This window comes from Macrosteles quadrilineatus, unplaced genomic scaffold (genome assembly GCF_028750875.1).
Source record: "Macrosteles quadrilineatus isolate MER2022 unplaced genomic scaffold, UCM_ALF_1.0 Scaffold_5__1_contigs__length_97177068, whole genome shotgun sequence".
Classification (NCBI taxonomy): Eukaryota; Metazoa; Arthropoda; class Insecta; order Hemiptera; family Cicadellidae; genus Macrosteles; species Macrosteles quadrilineatus.
In genome coordinates, this window is record NW_026542598.1 from 77,279,272 (window position 1) to 77,300,531 (window position 21,260).

Consider the following 21,260-nt stretch of genomic DNA (forward strand, 5'->3'; position numbering starts at 1 on the left):
AGAGTAGATTGTAAACAGCATTAGTTAAAAATTTGTTAAGACATGGAAAGAAAAGTGCGCTTCTTAGATCTTCAATAGCCTCTTTAGCCATGAAATTAAATGGAGAAATAATACCTTGGCATAAAATAAGAGCCTTAATGGCAAATAGATTGATAGCCATCGACAAATGTCCCGGAGTGAGACCAATCGGAATTGGAGAATGCCTAAGACGTATCATAGCTAAATGCATGATAGTAGCATTTGGTGATGATGCAAAACATGCTTTAGGTACTAATCAACTATGTGGAGGCCTAAAATCAGGCATAGAGGGAGCAATACATTTTATGCAAACTGTTATGGATGAGAACTTTGACAATACAAATGAATGGTGCATGATATTAGTTGATGCTGATAACGCCTTCAATAAAATTAACAGAGTAAATGCATTGTGGCAAGCAAGATTACATTGGCCTAGAGCTGCCAGATTTATTTACAACACTTATCAATGCAACGCAGACTTGATAATCCCTGGAACTAGTAAAAAACTGTTCAGCAAAGAAGGTGTCACCCAAGGTGACCCTTTATCCACTAATTCAGGAATTAAAAAGAATGCCAGATGTTTTTCAGACCTGGTATGCAGATGATTCATCTTGTCAAGGATCCCTTAATAATGTGATACAATGGTGGCAAAAACTTAAAGAAATTGGTCCAAAATATGGATACTACCCTCAAGCAAAAAAAACCAAACTAATTTGGAACCATGATTTTGAAATTCCCCAAAAAGTTATGAAACAAATGGAGGGAATTGAAGTTGTTCATGGCAGCAAGTTTTTAGGAGGCTTTATTGGCTGCGAGGAAGAAAAGAAAAAGTTTGCAACAGAAAAGATCAATGCTTGGACCCAGCGTGTTGAAAATATTGCTGGGATTGCTGAAAAACACCCTCAATCAGCCCATACTGTTGCTACAAAATCATTACAAGCAGAATGGACTTTTTTCCAGAGAGTAGTAAAAGTTGAACCAGAAATGTTCAGTCCAATCCAGCACACTATTAGAACATCACTTTTCCCCAATCTATTTGGATTACAAGAAGGCCTATGTAAAGAAGAGCATGAATTACTTCATCTAACAGTTAAAAGTGGAGGAATAGGGATGGCTGATCCAATAGTACAATCTAAACACATATATGAAACGTCAAAAAGAGGGTGTGAAGTTCTCTTACAATCTCTTGCATTAAAAACCTCTTTTGAGTTCAGTGAGCATGAAGATTCTTTAAAAAAGCATTAAAGTTCCATAGAGAACAAAAGAAAACTGAAGAAAACAAATTATTAAATGAAAATTTAAAATATTTTTCACTACAAAGGCAAAATGTAATTCTACGAAATGCTGACCCTAAATCAAAACATGGCAGCTGGTTATCCTGTGTACCATTGAAGAAATTAAATTTAGACATGTCACCCCAAGAATTTAGGGATTCCCTGGCACTGAGATATGGTCGGACACCGATCCATTTACCAACCAAATGTGATGGCTGTGGGAAAGAATTTAATACAGACCATGCCCTTACATGTCCTGTAGGTGGCCTAATTATCAAACGACACAATGAAATTAGAGATGCTTTAGGAAACATTATGGAACAGGCATGGGGGAATTGTATCAAAGAACCCCTTATAGCAGAGAATAGAAATGCAAACGGGCCTGCAATTAAAGCTGACTTGGCATGTAGAGGGGTATGGGAGACACAGAGGGAAGCATTATTTGATATCCGTGTCGTAGACACCGATGCTCCCTCATATGCTTCCAAACCTCATGACAATGTCATACAAAATGCAGAAGAAGAAAAGAAAAGAAAGTATATTTCAGCCTGTGAAAGCCGGAATGCCTCTTTCACTCCTTTGATAACATCAGTCTGCGGAATCCTAGGCAAAGACTTTCAAACACTAATAAGAGCACTAGCTGAGAGATTGTCAGAAAAATGGGTTAAGCCTTACAGCCTGGTAGTTAATTGGATCAGAACGAGACTGACTTGCTCAATTTTAAGGGCAACAAGTATGTGCCTGAGAAGATCTCGAAAAAAATGGAGATCTGCTCGAGAATTCGAAGATGGAGCAGGCATCCAACATATTTATTGAAAGAATCAAAATTTTTGTAATATCTGTAAATTTAGATTTATTTGTCTTGTAATTATCTATATTAAATTTCTGTGTACGACCTCTAAAAAACACACATACACGACTCACAAAGCACAGCCATATAGTAAATACATCAGATATTATCTAATGGTTAAAACGACGTCACTGTGTTTATTTCAATATTACTGTAACACTTATCTAGTACAGTACTTTTCAGGATTTAAATAATCTCATCATTTTGGAAATTGCACAGTAAAACTTGCAAAATGATCAAGTTTATTAGGAATATATTTTCCCTCGCTCAATTGAAAAGTTGATGGTTGAAAAAAATCTAGTAATCATGATTTTTAAGATGCAAATTGATGATTTCGATATCATAAATATTGATATTAATAACTAATATTTAGTAGTCTTAATTTACTATGAATAGTTGTTCTAGTCCGAAAACTTAACAAATGTTAAGAGTGCCAAAGTAAAAAAAGTAAGAGTAAGAGTAAAGTAAGAAAAAGTGAGAGTGAGAGTAAAGTAAGAGTAAGTCTACCAAAGTAAGAGTGAGTCTATAAAGAAAGACATCATGTAAGTGATGTAGCAGTAAATGCACTTAATTCAGTTTCCTTTAGAATTAACGATTGTGTTAATGTTTTTAATGAGCAATTAAAAACTGAAACAGTTTTTAAAATACTTAAAATTGTTCTTTGGTACACACAATATTTTATGTCAATTTCCTTATGTACTAAGGTCTTGTCAGACTCACCTAACCACACGTAAAGTATTCTGAACTATATTGTAGTAAAAACTTCATGCTTCACATGCCTTTATCACAAATACCAAGGATTATGGGAAGTTAAATAAGATTGTAAATACATAATATTGCTATTTTATTGCCATTATTTTACCTTTCTCACAAGTCGCTTTAACAACATTGTGTCGTAACCTCTGAGTATATATTATGTATGAATTAAAAATAATTTCCATTGGTGTTTACAGAGCTGGTAAATTCTTTTGTTTCTAACCATGCGAATCTACTCTATATTCTATAAAGTTACAAAATATCTGGAAAAATCTTAAGTTTAAAAATGTACTATTACAACGTTTTACAAAGTTTAATCATTCGAAATGGTAAATTATACAAAACTATTACTTTTACATAAGATCTAACCAATTATACAATATAAATCAAAAATTGAATTTAAAAACCATACTGAGGAGTTGCTTGTTAAAATATACATGAAATCACAATTAGTAAAAATATTATTGGCAACCAGGCAAAAATAAAAAATAATTTACGTTTACGTAGGTAATGCTTTTCAAAATCTTAAACATGGAGGTGTTCTCATAGATAACAAGTTGTCAAAAAAAACCTTTCAAATATTTTCAAGCAGCGTAGGCAAGCGTTTGAACTCAGAAGAGTAGCAATGGTCGAAAAGTAAAATGGCGCACATTTGAATGTATCTAATTGTAAATGGAGTCGCACTATATTGTCTAGCTTACGGGATCTGAGCAAACGTTTACTACCACTACCTTATTGCTCAAATACCTCGGGCTCGGTCTACTAGAAGAGTCGACGGTTAAGACAAGTAACAATAAATTAATGGTAACTGAACAGGCTAAGAAATAAAATGAGTCCATACAAAAGTATAATCAATTAATATATAATATAAACAGAAAGAAATGAAAATAATTTTGTAAACAAAATCGAGACTTTGTCGACTCTCCCACATTCAGATATAAACACTTCTACACGTATGACAGCCAATATGAAACTATCAATGAAATAATGTCGTTGCTCCAAGCAAAGCGTTAATAAACATTAGCAAATAAATTCGTAAACAATAATAGTCCTTAAATATTATCATTTATTTCAATGAGAGTCTATTTCATAAAGTCGCTCATTTATCACAAAATATTTTATTCAATAAAAGCGGTTTCAAAAAGATAATTATCTTATAATCGCTATGAGAGGAATGAACGCTAGATATATACAAAACACAAAACTTTAAGTACAGGATCTACTCTATCATCACTTTACATCGTCTGTGTTATCCAAAAATACCTACACTAGTAATACAGTCTATCAAATATTACATACCGAATGCATATACTCTATAAGGTATTATATCTTGGTGATAAACGATATTTTGAGCAGGTAAATAGGCTAAGTAATTACGTCATGACTTGAAAAATATCAAAACTTTCATCGACATGTAAAAATCTAGTTGAATCTACTAACGGGTCGTCTAAAATCTCTACTAATATCGTTGTCAGAACAAATTCGAATATCAACTATGTACTTCTACGGTAAGATACCTATAAAGCTTCTTGAATAGATGATACATTCTACACCATCGTTAACTTTATATAATTAATTGGTTCAACGCAAGCTCGAGCCACGTCAACAATGAATCTTCAACATGTTAAAAGCACACGATCGTAGTATAGATCATCACAATAGTAAGTGAAAATACTCTTTGACAACAAATTGACACAATGAAATGATACTCGAACAGGACAGGTGGAGCTTGAGTGATATCGTTTTATTTCTTGAAGAAAGATGAGAGGTTTGCAGGATTTAGAAATAAGGCCCCTATAACCGAGAATCACTATCTTCACAATGTAGTTTGAGCTTTTTAATGTTAATGACGTTTTCCACTAAATACCACGTCGAGTACTTGTAAATTACACAAAACGGCAAAGAAACTCTTACTGGGCTTTATTTCGTCTCATTTTCTTTTTGATATGTGTACGTTCGTATTTTAACAGTGCAAAATATAATGAGTATTTTTTCATTCAACACGTTTCATAATAAATTCAAATACAATCGCGATTCTTTTCTTTTCAGGTTCAAAATCAATTACGTTTACTGGTACTAAAAAAATATATACACGTAGCTCTAGAGTATATCTGTATAGAGTAATATGTTAATAACTCCGATCATATCACATGCATTAGGAATTACTAAATATTTAATAACCTTGGACTGTTACACTGGAGTAAACCGTAGCACCGTGTAAGAAACTAATCTTTTCGAGAAAGTTCTTTTAAAGTCGTTCGAGGAATTGCAAATGTTTATGTCGAGGAGCCGTTCTTTTCGAGTGATTCGCTGTCCGCCTTAACTTTATCGGGAAGAACACCGGCGAACTGAATCACTGAAAAGGTCCTTTGATGCTACTCAACGTCTATGAAGTGTCCTTGAGAGGGTCCGTCGTCGTCCTTGAGACACGCGGATTCCAGGTGCTTGTTGAGGTAGGACTTGAGAGCGAAGGACTTGTGACACCTGGTACACTCGAAGTTCTTGTCGAGCGAGTGCGTCTGCATGTGAGCGCGCAGGTTGGATCTGTCGGCGAAGCTCTTCCCGCAGTGAGCGCAGCCGTACGGCTTCTCCCCCGTGTGTGACCGGAGATGTCCCTGCAGCAGCCACGGTCTGGAGAAGAGTTTGCCGCAGATGCCGCAGCCGTGGGTCAGCTTGTGGGTCAGCAGGTGCATGGCGAGGGCCGGCATGCTCACGTACGCCTTGCCGCAGGTCATGCACTTCTTGGCCGCCTGAGAGTCGAGACTCCGGTGTGTCTGTTTGTGCCTCGACAGGTTGGACGATGTGGCGTACTGTTTGCCGCACTCGCTGCAGGTGTACCTACCCGTCTTCACCTCTTCTACCTCTGTAGAAACGCTGTCTTCGGACGAGGACGGACTTAATGGAGCACATTTTTTGGTGTTTTTGTTCTTGGATCTCCCGTCCGACACCAGTAAGGCGTCGTAGGTGTAAATGACGGCCGAGTTGGCGATTTGAGAGTTCTCGGTGGCCTGAGGGTTAGGGTTGTTGTTCTCGGCGTCGGAGGAGTACTCTGAGGTAGGAGGGGTGAGGGGAGGCTGTGGTGGAGGGGCGGGGTAGTGAGGCTCGTATATGTGGTAGACTGGGACTGGCTCCTGGACGGTGACGGTGACGGGTACAGGCTCTGACGGCACGGTGACCACGCCGGGTGCAGGCAGGGGAGGCAGTGATCTTGACAGCTCCAGGAGGTCGTGAGCAGCCTCGGTCTCTTCCACACTCCTCATACGGAAGATAGGAATTCCCCCGTCATGGCCGAGCACCTCCCTGCACCGCTCCTCGGGTATGAACTCCTGCATGTAGCCTGGAACAGGGAGAAGGATGTGTTTCAACTGACCAAAGGTAGATTAATATTTCCTGTAAAAAGTTCAACCTTAGAATAATATTTGGCTTAGAAGAAATACGTAGAAGGAAAAGGTAGATCACTATTTCGGTTTTCAAAAGCTGACTATCCTAATTTTTTGGCACTGCAATCTGGAATTTTACATTTACGCATAAATGGCATACAGGCTTACTATACAGGCTACTCTTTAAGAAGACGATGAAAGTGAGTTAAATATACATTGTTGTTTATGATTGTATTAAGCTATTCATACTCTTCTGCATGCATTTAAATTACATGCTTGATCATACTTAGTAACCGTTTGAATTGAGAGATGCTCGAAAGTAAGCATTACTTTATAATACTTTTTATATAGAAATAATATGCATAAAGCAGGCAATCATAAGAAAATCAAGGTATACACATAATGTCAAGAAAAAAAAACACCAATCTCTTTAAAAACTTTGCTTTGTAAATTCATTAAAATTTCTTCATTATTAATTGTAAAATTATATTAACCATTCACTCACCCATATTTCTGTCTGGTGGCGTTCCTGAAACAAAACATTACCTTTTAGACTAATATAAAAAAATCACAATACGTAAGTTAGGGTATCCATTAGAAAACTAAGTATACAGTAGATGTATTGGAATAATAAAATAAAAATATTATAATCGTAGCCTACTAAACATTGGATTAAAAACACTATTGTGTTAACACATGAATATCACATGTTTTCCTATAATTCATTTTGGTTGTAATGAATATTTTAAAAATATTATACATTATTACTCCTACTATTTAGTGCGGCATTTGTTTTGCTCATTATAATTGACATGGTGCAATACTCTAAAAAAATTACGTTTTAGCTCATAAGAAAATTGAATAAATCAAAATTGACCAACTATGGCAAAAAATCGGCACGGAATGCTTATTTTATTCAAATATGTCAAACTATATTTTCATACATTGATTTACAAAGGACAGATAAATATGACTAACCGGGAATCAACAAAATCAAATGTTTATCCTTCATAATATTTCAAACACGGCCCCTCAAACTTGGGTAGATTTGTAATGTATTGTTTATTATAAATGTGCAACAAATAGATATACTGTGGACCAATTTTGTAACACAGTTAATCTTATACAGAAGTACACAGCCCAGTTGTATGGACCACCTGTATATGCCTATTTCATATTCAATATGAACATCCTTGAATAAACCTACTCACAGAGCTCACTACTGTTAAAGATTTTATTTTCTCCCTCAGCTGTTGTTATTGAGGTAAGCGATGTGCCCAAAAAGATACAACAGCTTAAAATATGTTGTCCTATATCGTATCACTTCGACTGGATTAAAAAGATTAGGTACACCTGACACAGATTGGAAAATTACGTCAGCATACTCTGTCGGTAGCTTAATTCAACTACGACCATTTCAATTTTAATATTTATCGACGAATTCAACTTGGCAATGACACGTCTAGTTATAATCAGTAGTCGAAGGTACCACGTTTTGCCACTACTGATAACTGGACTGTCACTATATACTTGGAACGTGACCCCTTACACAGTTAGAAGTGTAACAGCCGCAACGCTATACAGTGAAACACGTTGTCTTAGTCCTACAAAAATATTTACGTTGCCGTATTTCTTCAAAGTATCTAATTTGTATTTGATTTTTGGATTTGAATAATATATATCCATGTTCTTGGAATTACTGTTTTAGTTTTACTTATCCTCTTCTCTCTACTTGATATAATACTGCTGTACAAAACTTTAATGGGTTTGGACCGCTTTCCCTTAAAAGTGTTTGAAATAACTTCATTACAAAAATGCCACTGGCGTAGATACGAGCAAAAAAAAAAAAAAGGTTTCTTTGTTACCTCCCGTTTTTCTCCGTCTTACCTAACCGGTTTTAAGATTAAGGTGTCATTTTAAAGCTTATGATCTAGCATAGAAGTGAATTGTAGCTAAAAGGTCATTTACTTTAGGGCTTCGTTCCTATTGTCCTAGGATTTTTTTTATTTGCCACACGGTTTTATTTATTTTATAAGGAAACGAAAATTTCCCATAAATCTTTCCTAACGTTAACACGTTGCTTCTGTATGATTTTTCAATAAATTCTTTGGTTAATATATTCCAACTATTTTATATCATTAGTAATATATTATTATATTCCTTTATGTTAAACGCAAATGTTTTCCCAAATTCAATAATCTTCTAGTTTAAATACTATTGAATTCTATTTCATATAGTTTATCTTGTAATCTAAACGTTTTATTAGCTAAGATAAAATAGTGATTAGGAACAATATTCAAATACGGAGACAAAATTAACCAAAATATATTGCGGCGATTTCCTTGGTTTATGATAAAAATGGAATTTTAACGTATTTATTTAAGCAAAACTGTCTTATATCCTTCGCTTGACATCTTCTTAAGGTCCCTTCCCGTTAGTTTAGGACATTTGTAATTTATCATATATTTATTTATAAATCTGAACTGATGGTCTTTTTTAGATCTGGTGCCATAAAATATTCTGTTTCAGGTGTAATCCTTTTTATTTCCTTCGGTAATAGCTGTAAGGGAAATTCACTTAAAACATAGAATCATTTCAAGTAAAAAAGACATTATCTATTTATTTTAAAGTTAATAATGACTTTATAATAGATATACAGATGCATCAACAAAACGATTAAAATTTTTAAATCTTATTATTTGTATACGTGAAAAGTATCGCCCATTGATTACTCGCCAAGCTGTAGCCTAAACTGAATCAGCTAACATGAAGTAAAACAATTACGTAAATAATGTTAGTTTTGTTAGTCTTTATCATAATATCTCTTGATTAGGCTGTGGTTAATACAGTGCAGTATTTAACTCTTGAATGACTTTCTTAAATATAGTAAAACCTAGTCCTAGTCTTGAAAATGAACCTTTTGTAAATAAATGTTGTTTCCTTCTATTTCTCATAAATCTCACTAAACATTTTAAACACTTTGTCTAACAATAGATTTTTCAGTAACAAAATTCTGTTAAAATACGGTACTGTATAAGTTCGATAGCGTTTTTTTACGAGGGATATTCTTAGGTTCTACTATTATTAATTAATGGTAGAATTAGAAACACTATTCTTAAATTAGTAGTATGAAATATTTGTAGTCACCTTGTGGATGCAAACCAAAGTGCACATATAATCAATAGTACTCCTTTTATCTATGGTATTACGACCGGGCGTCGTTATAAGTGTAAATTCAGTTCAATGGTGAACAGATTGGAGTTATAACCCAATAAACTAGAAATTCTCAGTGTCTACATGTTGACTGTGTCAAGAGTATTAACATACATTATATCCTTCAATGTTGTAAAGTGACTTTTGGAAAGGTAGCATTATGTTGTCTGCAATCTCTGAGTTCAACTTAAGGTTACAATACTATTCGGTTATCACATAAAATTTTCTGTTCTAACCAAAAATGAATAAAATGACCTCAAGATATAGAAATAGATTGTCGATCTTACACTTTTTCACCCTTTATTGCAATGTTGACTTTGCATATTGACTTCCTTGAATATGGTAAAAGCTGATCCTAAATTTGATACTTTTCACGAAACTTAAATTTTAAGGTCACATGATTTTTATTTTTGGAATATTGTCCAATACAAGTCCAATTTCTAACCTATATTCTAGCTATAACCAATTACTTTTCATTACCAATTAATCCACAAGTTCAATGATTTCTGTTGCTATTAGATATTAGTAACAGTTTTCAAACATTTAATTTTCTATTTTGCCATCAAAACAGTTATAAAGAATATACTGTGAAGCCCTTTGCCCAATCATGTTTCCGTTAATCATTAAAATAAATAGTCAAAAAACATTGAGAGAGTGGAAAGAAAAGTCCTATAAGTAGTTGTCAGATTTGGAAGAATACATTTAATTAATCAAAATATAATGTAAGCTTTTCTGCTGTTAAATGCGGTATTTGACTGCTCCTAGATACAGTTAACAAAGTTTGATGACATCAATTTTTCACTGAACCAAGCCAATACAATTTTGTCAAAACATATAATAGAAAAATGCAAAACTCTAACTAGGTCTTTTTTAGTTTTTTTTCTTTATTAAGGGAATAATGTAGCATTATAAAACTTGAAGAGAAATATAGATGCTTAAGTTAAGCTCTTTAATTTATTGAACTTTTTAAACTTAACTGATAACTAAAGCAAAGCAGATAAACCAAACTATAGCTTACAACTAATTCATTGACTATTCATAAAACTAGGTTTTCTTTTGAGCGGTCACTTTATACTTATTTGATTCCAGAACTCGTTTTGAATTAACAGTAAACTTAAGGATTTGTTTGAGGCAACCACCACTGCAGCAATGATCCTGTGATTATTATTCAGTTAACGGACTCTCGCAGTCACTGCCGCAGCCTATCACAGAAGTGTTACAACTTTACTCGACTGTACTACCAAGTTGGACTGATTACCTCAAGTCCACCTTCCGCTTCAAATGTTCCTCCACCGTTTAAAGTTTTTAACTTTAAGACGTGCTTTGGAATCCAAGCTTCCATTTTGTATCTATTTATGAAAATGTCTACCTTAAAGTGTTAGGTTTAAAAAGTGATTTGATTATTAGTACTTCGAATATTTCACCTCCATTTACAGTTTTAAGTTTATAAGTAGTTCTAAAACCTAAGAGTCTCAATTGGTATGGATTTACAAAAAAAAGTTCCCAGCCTTACAGTGTTAAGTTTAACAAATATTTAAGTTATTAGCAACTTCAAATACTCCCTCGATTCTAAAATTTAAAAATTAAGACGCATCCTAGATTCCAAGTTCTTCTATCGGAGGTGAAGATAAATAATAATTATATTACCACCGAAAAGTTTCTGATTTAAGAAATCGGTTTATTAGTGATTATTACACGTTTTTCATACACACGTGGACAATCGTAAAATTAACTAAGTAATAGAGAAATTATTTCTTTGTTGTATGGAATTCGTTATGGGTACAACTACACAATGAGGCAAATTATTTGTCTGAGTAAGTATGTTGAAATGGTAAATGTTACATGAGAAGAGTGTAGTCTTTTGGGATATTAATTGAGAAAAAATAAATGTATTTGCAAACCATTCGATATCACAGTAAACTTTGAACATACACGAACAAATCAACATTTGTACTTTGGTATACAAATAAAGGTATTAGTGTATATCCTTAAAATTGTTATTAATCTGTATCATTGTGGTCATTATCCCAAGCTAATACATCTTATTAAACAATAACCTAGCCAAAATTCGGTATGAAAATTAAAATAAATAAACATTATCAGCAGTCTCACAAATACTTTATCCCATAGCTTGTCAACAACCTGTAAGCAGGTAAGCAGGGGGAGTAATAGCTTATGATATTTTTTAGGTTTAAACGCAAAAATGTTTAATGACTGTCGAACCGCAATTTTACAGCATTACGGGATGTACAGTTTTGTTTAAAGAAAATACCACATCGAACTAAATTTTGATCAAAATAGTTTTGAACGTATTTATTAAAATTCGATTTTCCGTTATTTAATGGGTTTTTATGGGGACATCACCATTAAAATCTAAATTAAAAAAAAAAATGTAATGGTCTAGTGATACCATGGATTAGAACCCACATCCCAAATATCTTTAAAACTATACCAGTCTGCATTTCTGCCTTCATAGTTTTTATAAAAGAGTATTAATATTACCATTTTGGTTACTGTCCAAAGCTGATACATCTCCTCTTTATTTAATTACACCAAATTACGTGATATATATTACATTGGGAAGTGTCAAAGTAGCGTTTTGTTTGTGTGGTTGACCTAAATCTACAACGACCAATGCTAATATTAATGTTGTAGTTAATCAAACTATCGATAGCTATTGGGGACATGGGATAAATCAAAGACAATTACTACCACGATAAAATTAATTGAATTCCTATTCAAACATTTGTGATTAAACTGCAATAATGTCTGCTGCTAATTGAGCTGGGTGATTTCTTGCCTTACTCTGTTTCGTGATTAATTTGCCTTTGTCATAAAATAATAAAGTAATAGTCTTTTGTTTGAAGTTAATTGTTATGGTGAGCTAATGTTGTTAGTTTAATCTTTTACCAAATTAATTCAAACTATTCAGACACCACAACTTAATGTTGTTTAATGGTTTATTGCGGACATATTACATCACAATGGTAAAATACAATCCACATCCTTTCCAACTTCCAACTTAGGTTATGAACTGTAGATTTTTCATTATGTTACTTAGTTTGTTATCTTTCACCTGAGGACGGGATCAAATTTTAAAATCCCAAAACGTTGTGTAATTTTAAATTGTGATGGAAAATGTCCGCAAGCAACTACGAAATTAAGTAATAATGTCTGTATAGTTTGAATTAATTTGGGATAAGATTACTTTCAGTAAATATGGGTCAAGATTGGACTGTATTTTGGCTAGTGAATTATTCAAAAGGGTCAATTAAAAGTGGGTGTTTGAATATTTACCATGAAATAGGTAGTTTGAAAATGTCAATTTGCTGATGGGCTACACACATTTATATTGACAGGGCTTTGGATTATCATGAAAAATCGCATCAATAATATATAAACTAAGTTTTAATTTCAATACAAATTAAAACGAGTATAGGCATACAACTGGCATTTCTAGTATTTCTGTTAATGGGGTAATAATCTTAGTTTTTGCTAATGGTCCTAGTTTAGAATTTATTTAGGTGTTCAACGTTACTTTTTTACTCTATATGTCAATAATTGATCTGTTTATCAATTGATACGTACTACCCACGGTTCCATTGAAGCTCCTGGGTAGACAAATAAACGCATTCATCTGCATATCTTTTTTAATATAAACAATTATTACACAAAGAAAACATGAAGTAACACGTACAATAAATCGTAATACGTGCAATTAATGTCAAGACGTACATTAAATACAGTTAGTTTTAGAGTACCATCACCACGTTTTTGACGGAAGGCTGTCGTTAGTTTATATTTATTTATCAATTTTAGCAAATGAAAATATTCTTCTAAAAAACGTATTGATCAATAAACCCTTTCCAGTACGAGGAAATTTGAGTTAAACCAATACATACGTTACTTCTGGGTAGCGTAAATGTTGATTAAATTCTTTTGAGAAACACGGACGTGGTAGACGAGGTATTCGAGGAATGAAAGATGCGCCTCTGCAGTCTGCAATGCTTGTGGATTCCATGAATACTTGCACTTAATAAAAGTTCCTTTGGGATAATAAACGTTGTGTGCTACAAGGGAAAACGTGTGTGGATTTATGGTGTATGAGAACGTAAAGTTTAGTTTAAATGAAACACTATTCTTAACTGAAAGTAGTTTTATATGCCCATTGCAACGGTAAAGAAGCAACAAATTATATACGATTCCTAGTTATATATATAAACATTTAGTTTTAAAATTATTGCAGAGTTTAAAGTTTTATTCATTGTACAAAATAATTTTACAACGTTAATTAAATGTATAGTAGCACATAGTTTTAATATTTTTAGGAAGGACATGGTCTCTTTTGATCTTAAATTTGAAAAAGTGGCACACTTAATATTCTGTGTATTTTTTATTACAACAGATTATAAGTTTGTAAATAATGCTTTAATATTGTAATCATCTTCTGTTTTTGTGAAGCCGACCAATAAAATAAAAAAATAGTTCTTGCATAATCCTTAAATCCTATAGTTCTTGCATAGTGATAAATGTTAAATCCTTGAGGAATGTTAAATCCTAAGGGATGTAAGACTCAGAATAACATAGTCAGCTTAAACACACAATAGAACTACCCTAACATTCTCGGAATTTTACGGGGGTTTTGTAAAGGTCAACAGAAATATTCATATTAATTTCACTGCATATTTCATGCAATCAAATCACTAAGGTACTTTACACTACAGACACTTTAAAGGATCGTTAAAATAGTATATTTCACTATTTATCTTCAAAGCGAAACATTTTGGGGCAAGATGTTGTTTTACAACCAAGTGCGGAAACAAATGTTGAGCCTCAAAATTAAACTTTGGGACTAGTAGTGAACGAAACGTTTCATAGACATGAGAATTATCACACAAAGGTTGTTAGTTTTAATTAATAAACCAATAAACACTTTTCCACAGTTCAGGGATTCTTTTTCAAGTGTTTTCATTATGGTTTTACAATAGATTTAAAAGTCAGCTGTCATCTTCATTCATTTGTTTTGGAAAGTAAACTATGTGTTTGGGACAGGAAAACTAATGTTTAGGACATGAAAACTAATGTTTTGGTAGAATGTAAAATGACGATTTTCAATCCAGCTGTATGTATATGGCCATTTTCGTGTGCAAAATTATTTAAAAAGTATTCTTAGCAAATGTTTTCATTGGGATGTGTGTAGTTTAGACGTTGTTTTTAGGATTGAGAACTAATTAATTTAGGTCAACATTAACATTAGACCAGCCAGTTTTTTCTTGATTTAGTCTTTTTATCTGTGGGCCTACTTATTATTTTATTCATGTACTTCAATGTGAATATGAGGACCATTAGAGTTAATAAACAAATTACACAATAACCAATGATCAAGCATTATACTTTTTGATACTTGTTATTATCGTTCATAATGGATAAACCATGGCATTTCAGGTAATATTTAAGTTTTTTTACGGTGTAACATATGATAATAGTATCTTGTAGACCAACATAACCAAATCAAAAAAGCAACTAAAAACTACACGTTACTTAGTTTAAGTTCTTTTGTTTATAAAGATTAAAGTATGGAATGTATAAACATACCTGTAATCACTATCAGCTAAAAAAAAGCTAAAAAATAATTTTGTGTCATTCTGTTTGTCAAGTTTAACCTGTTTTAATTATGTGTAACTGTTTATAGAAACTAGCCTTTTATGATTTTTATATTCTGGATTCACAAACGTACATTTATTGATATCTTCTTTCATAGTCTTAGACAGACTAACAGAATAACGGATATCGTCTGGTTATCGTAATAATACTAAATTTTTATTTTCATTCAATGAATGCAAAGTTTATCATATACTAATTATCCTATAGTCTTACTTGAGAATGTTCTAATTATGTCTTTATATGTCCATAAATAAACTAAAATTCATGCCCTGTGATTTAATATTGTAAAATTTGGGATTTTATTTATTCCTTAAAAAAACATTAAATCAAAATTAACAACACTGGATCTCAATGAGCATTATAATAAAGATAATTATATAAATAAACTGTTCAGCTTAGAACGTAATGGTGCAATATATTATCTGATATAGAGTGAACTGAAAAATGGGAGGTCGAAGTTTGCGAAGGAAAATGGAAGGTTAACGGCGGAAATATGAAAAGACCTGAGCTCTGAATAATGTCCAGACTCCATAATGTATGAAGTCAGACTCTAGATACTGCATGTGGGTGGTATTTAAATAGGCTATTTATCATTGCTTTAGATACAAAATAATATCTACTTTGACTTTTTGATTCAGACCTTGATCGACCAATAAAGAATCAAACAGTGTTCAAAGTAATTTGAATGTGGATCGTAAAGAAAATACTAATAGAAAAATAAATTACAACATGGAATATTTTATAATTTGTGAATGGTTATGGATAGCGCTCCCAATTTTTTTACATCGTACAAAGTTGTTTTAAAAGAGACACTTTCAATTTAATTTTTCCTTATGTTTTCAAAATGGAACCTAAAATTCCATAATTAATGTTGTGATATATGATTTTGATAATTTCAAATATCTTGCAATTCAGTATATTTTATAGACATATAGACAAAATACCCCCGCCGCAGCAAACCTGCCGTCTAAGCGAATTTCCATTTGTCCGAATTGATTTTCAATTGATCTATTTAAATAACATTATTAGGTTTAACGAGTACCTAGGTTTGCTGCTACAAGGAAACCAATAAAGTAGTGTGTTTTTAGTAAAATATTGATAGCTTACTATAAAATAAATAAATTTGCCAACTTTGATCAAAATATATCCATAAACAAGCAAACTACAACATTTTACAATATTCTCCATAAGAATAACATGGGAATTTTAAATTTACCATTTTTTTAGTTTTCTCCGTAACCAATAACCGTACAAAAACACTTTGATATACTGAATTGTTTGTTTTTTTAAGCTCTTTAAGAAGGTTTAGAGAAAAATTGGGAAATTTTGTGTTTTGAGGGTAAAAAGTGAGAAAACCCCATTTTTACCCCATAAAACCCCCCATAAAACCCTGTTCCCATGGTCCGATCATGCTGGATCGCGAACTCATTCAAGTTTATCCCGCCTTACACCTTCAAACCAAATTTCATCAAAATCGGATAAAAATTACTCAAGTTATCGTGTTCACGGACACATATATATATAAATCTATATATATACCTATATATATATATATATATATATATATATACATATATAAAAATTTGAACGAATGGTGTTTTTGGCATCTGGGGACATTAAAATGAAAAAGTAAATCGGTCCCGGGCCTAAGTCTTACCATGAGACCTACGGTAATAGCTACTTCCCTATAGGGAAATTCACTAAAAGGACCACACTCTTATGAATAGAACTTTGAATGAGACTTAGACTCTTATAGGCTAGCTTTAACATAAAAATAATAAAGCTGAGTATTTATTTTCCTGTTAAAAATATGTTAAAAAAATCATCTCTGGGACCTTAATTAGTTTTGATATTATTTAATTTGATGAAAAGTTCCAATAGTATATGCACACTTTAGCAATAAATCATCTACTGATGAAGCAACACAATTTTTGTCAAAGAAGACAAGAAGCTTTTAGTCAAAGTGAGGATGAATTAAACGTTTAGCGTTGATGCTTTAGCACGAACACAGGGCTTTAAATTAGAAAAAAATGTTAACTAAAATGATAAAAGTTATTTGATAGTAATTCCAAAGTGAACTTACGATTATCCTCGTGACTTGATGTCGGCACGGGGGGAGGGGGGGACCAGACACTGTCCCTAGCAGGAGTCTGGTACTTATTGCAGGCTTTCTTCACCATGTAGCAACGAGGCATCCTTCCCGGTTAGTGGCACGTAAAAAACAAAAACTTTAATGCGAACGAAACATTTGTATACTTTCGGCACTGTATTGCTTCGTTGCACTTGTAAATTCAATAGATCATTGCGAAGAAGCGAGAAGAACGAAGAGATTTCAGTATCGATTAGTCAACAGGTGTTGCGGTAGGGTTTGTAAAATTCATAGTGAGCAACGACCGGTGGAGGTAGACATGGTCAAAACGGAACAACCTGTAGAGGCGAAGCACTTCGAACACTTGAAGATCGGCTGGGAAGGTCGTTTGAGGAGACACTTGATTCACTAAAACTTTGTTGCGGCGAGTTTCGGGTCGAAGCGCGAGATACGGAAAGGGTCGAACTAACACTGAAGAAACACTCACGGAAACGAAGAGTAGAGGTAGAATAGAATAGAAGCAGACAGGAAGGGGCCAAGTCGGCACTAGGGTTGCCCACTGCAACTTGTCGAAACTTGTTGATCGGCGGCGCACAGACTGACGCACCACTCCCTCTGGTGTACGCCAGGACGCATGCGCCACCCCCTGCTATCGACCCGTGCACGTCGACACCTGTTACAGCCCCCACCCCCACCCCCACCCCGTCTATTGATTGCCGCCCCCAACCTTGGCGTGCACTACAAGTGGCTTTTTATATTTTTACTGTTTTGCCATGTCGAAATTAGACACCCCGTCCCGATCTCCCGTTTGTTGAAACGCGTTTGAACGGTTTTCCGATGCTACCTGGTCGCTACCCAGCACACGTCCCGTTGCGGCTGCGGTAGTGTTGCATAAGTCAAACCGACCCCCTTTATTGGACCCTGTACTGCTCTTTGTCGACGGTTATTGCTCTGGTGGTGATTTTATAAACGCGGACACAGCACCTTTTGTTTTATCCAGCCAAATGATTGTAGTATGATATTGATACAGGGTTTGGTTGTTTAGGGTTTTTTTTTGTCAAATGAAGACAAGTAATTTTTTCTTGATATAACTACAATAATACCAAATTTGTTAGTTGAAAATTTAGTGTCCTGCTAAGGGGTATATTTAAATACGAACCTCACAAATTAAAGAGTTTGATCAACTAAACCTTAACAATATAGTCTATAGCATTTCTCAACACTATTGATAATATTTTGACAAACATAAACATAAATACTGGTGGTACGAAATGTAACGACATACATTTTTAAGTAAATACAAAATCGCAAGTAGAGGAAGGAAGAAGGCTGTATTTCACGTCACAATCAGAGCCGCTTCGGACGCTTCTGTATTTTATCGCTGTTTTTATTGGAAGGCGCCGTCTTTTGGGAAGTCTCAATTGTATTTTAAGGCTTTGTCTTGCTTTAAACCGCAGTTCCCTAAATGAATATTTAAAACTTTTCAAAACTCCATTAAATGCTTTACTTAAAATAAACATGTTTATAGAGATAAATTATTTATCACTTGTCACATCATCTTTGATTTATATAGGTATTTGTATTAGAAATCACAGGGAAACAGACTTCAAGTATCTATAAGCTAATAAGGAACTCGATCTTTTGTGAAACCCCTAAGTCGCACACAGGTCCACAGACTGAAAGGTATTAGTGAGAAACTTCCTTGAAAACTATTAGTTTTTCCATGAAGAATCTCCTAAAGACACAGACCTAAATTATAGAGTCAGTTAAAATTTTAATTTAAATATTTAATATGTGTCAGTTGTTACAACTGTTTTTACTAATAATAGTTTGTTTAATTTCTTTCTTGAGTTGAACTTTTGATTCATAATATATTTTCTATGTTTAAATTACAATCAAGTTGTTAGCTTTTATTTCGCCACACAGATTGCAAATACATAGTTTTATTTAGGTCGTGAAGTTTATTTTAATCGTTGTCAAGATTCACGATGAAGTACGAGAGTCGTTGACCTATGAAAAGGTACATTAACAAGATATTTCTACCTAACGAGTCTAACAGGGGCTCAAAGAAGCCCTTTTGACATCGGTAAAAAACAACATGTTCCCGCACTGTCATGCATTTGTTCGGTTACGCAAGCTTTAACAAGCTTTGACACCCACTCCTATGACGTCATCACGACACCTGCTGATGAGGCTAGTGAAACGAACAGGTAGGTTCTCTTCAATGAAAGTAACAGGTATTGTTGCGTCAGAATGGTTAAGTAACAGGTCGGCTCCCTGTATCGGAAATAATAGGTAAGGTTGCAACCAGCGATTTTAATAAATAGCAATCAAAGTTTTAGTTGCATAATACTACTGTATAATGATTAAAATTAATGGTTGCTATGATGTGCTTTCTTGGTGATATCCAATTAAACATATCGTGTTTAGGAAGCTAGCAGGTCTAGTGGTAGAGCATAATGTTAAATTCCCCAAGTCCTGGGTTCAAATACTGCCAATCACCAATGGATTTTATCCACGTTGATGATGTTTTTTTGGTTATATCCAATTAAACATATCCTACAAAGGGGCAAACAGGTTTATATTTAGAGCACGAGCTTCAATTACCGAGGTCCTAGGCTCAAATACCTCCAATCACCAATGGGTGTTTTCCTTTCTTAGTGATATCAAATTGAACATATTCTATTTAGGATGCAAGCAGGTCTAGATTTTAAACATGATCATCGGTTCACGAGGTCCAGGGCTCAAATCTCGCTAATCGCCAATAGATTTTGTCCACGTGATAATGCCACGACCTTCCAGGAAAAGCCTGAAGTGATGTTCATCAAAAATGTTCCTTGCAGGACCCTACTGAACAAGTTTTTGAATTTAGGACAAAAGGAATAAACAAATCTAATTAAGTGAAAAGGTCGCACGAGGTACACCGAGGTGGAAGTAAAAGGTGAGATTGAAAACAGTTTTTTTAATCGTATATGGTAAGCGTTGAAAATAACAGGAGAAGTCTCGTGGTGAAATTAAAAGCAGCATTTATAGTTGAAAAACATGAATTGATGAAGCAGATTTTTCATTACAGGGTGGAGACTACGCAAAGAGATAGAAATGGTTCTTGGTCGATAGGTTTAGCCATTCGTTAAAATCGTAGGTAAAAAGCAGCACATAAAGTATCATCTGGTTCATCAAAGATTTATTGGTGAAGGAAAAGTAAATTGTATAAGTAAAAGTAAAAAGTACTGTAATGCTAAATCGGATTAAATGGAAGGACTAGATTTTGCAAGTCAATAGCTTATCGGCTGATGAAATCACTTGTTTGAGTAAAAACATATCAGAATTCATTATTTAATTGTGAGCTATTAATGGTAAACAAATGAAAATTATAGTGTACAGCATTCTTGATTCTATATTTGGAGTGTAAAGTTCTATGTTGTTTAAATATATGCATGGTGACGTCCCTTAGTTCAAACAGAAATTGATAAATGAAAGCAAAAAAATATTTTTCCTTCTAAGAAGTTGACATTTGAAAGTTAAAAAGATGAGTATGTATATTATATTAAAGTAGAGCTACCATTGGAATTACTTGTTTGATTAAAGAACATTTTTAATATCAAAAAAATGTCCATCAAGTTTGGTTACAAAATCACATTAGAAAAGAGAAAAGGAGTTTTTTTACAACCTTGGGTAAAAGAGAGCCACTTCTGCTGCTCCCCACAGTTCAATTACTTATTTTGTGTTTGTTTACGTTTAAGAGAGAAAGTTTTCACGGTAAAACCAAGCCAAATTCCTGTTCGTGATGAAACCACTTACTGCCGAAGTTTTCTCCTCAGTCCCCCCTTTCGGTAAACTCTTACGGTTCTTAAACTAAAACCATAAAAACTGTGAAACTAGGTATTACAGCTTTTAACATATTCTTTCATAAATATAATATAACTTAGCTAATATTTTAAAATGTCCAAAACTATCTTATAATAAACAAAATTACTAACCGTATTATATTTCTGTCCAATAATCAAGTTTTAGAG

At 33.6% G+C, this 21,260-nt stretch overlaps 1 protein-coding gene across 1 annotated transcript; it reads right to left on the reverse strand.

The window, feature by feature from the left end:
• Window positions 1–2,969: 2,969 nt before the first annotated feature.
• On the reverse strand, window positions 2,970–17,841 carry LOC128995846 (transcriptional repressor scratch 2-like). The gene is made up of 3 exons (XM_054420867.1): window positions 17,239–17,841; window positions 6,784–6,807; window positions 2,970–6,235 (listed from the first exon to the last, which is right to left on the reverse strand). Exons 1-3 carry the CDS (start codon window positions 17,348–17,350, stop codon window positions 5,274–5,276), a joined length of 1,098 nt encoding a protein of 365 aa, XP_054276842.1. The 5' UTR covers window positions 17,351–17,841; the 3' UTR covers window positions 2,970–5,273.
• Window positions 17,842–21,260: the final 3,419 nt, after the last annotated feature.

Excerpts from the sequence above, each read along its gene's own strand:
- LOC128995846 (XM_054420867.1), bottom strand. The coding sequence starts at position 17,350 with ATGCCTCGTTGCTACATGGTGAAGAAAGCCTGCAATAAGTACCAGACT. Across the intron at positions 6,808-17,238 it reads ATCAAGTCACGAGGATAATC|GAACGCCACCAGACAGAAAT; the intron begins GTAAGTTCACTT and ends GTTTTGTTTCAG. Across the intron at positions 6,236-6,783 it reads GCCACCAGACAGAAATATGG|GCTACATGCAGGAGTTCATA; the intron begins GTGAGTGAATGG and ends TCCCTGTTCCAG.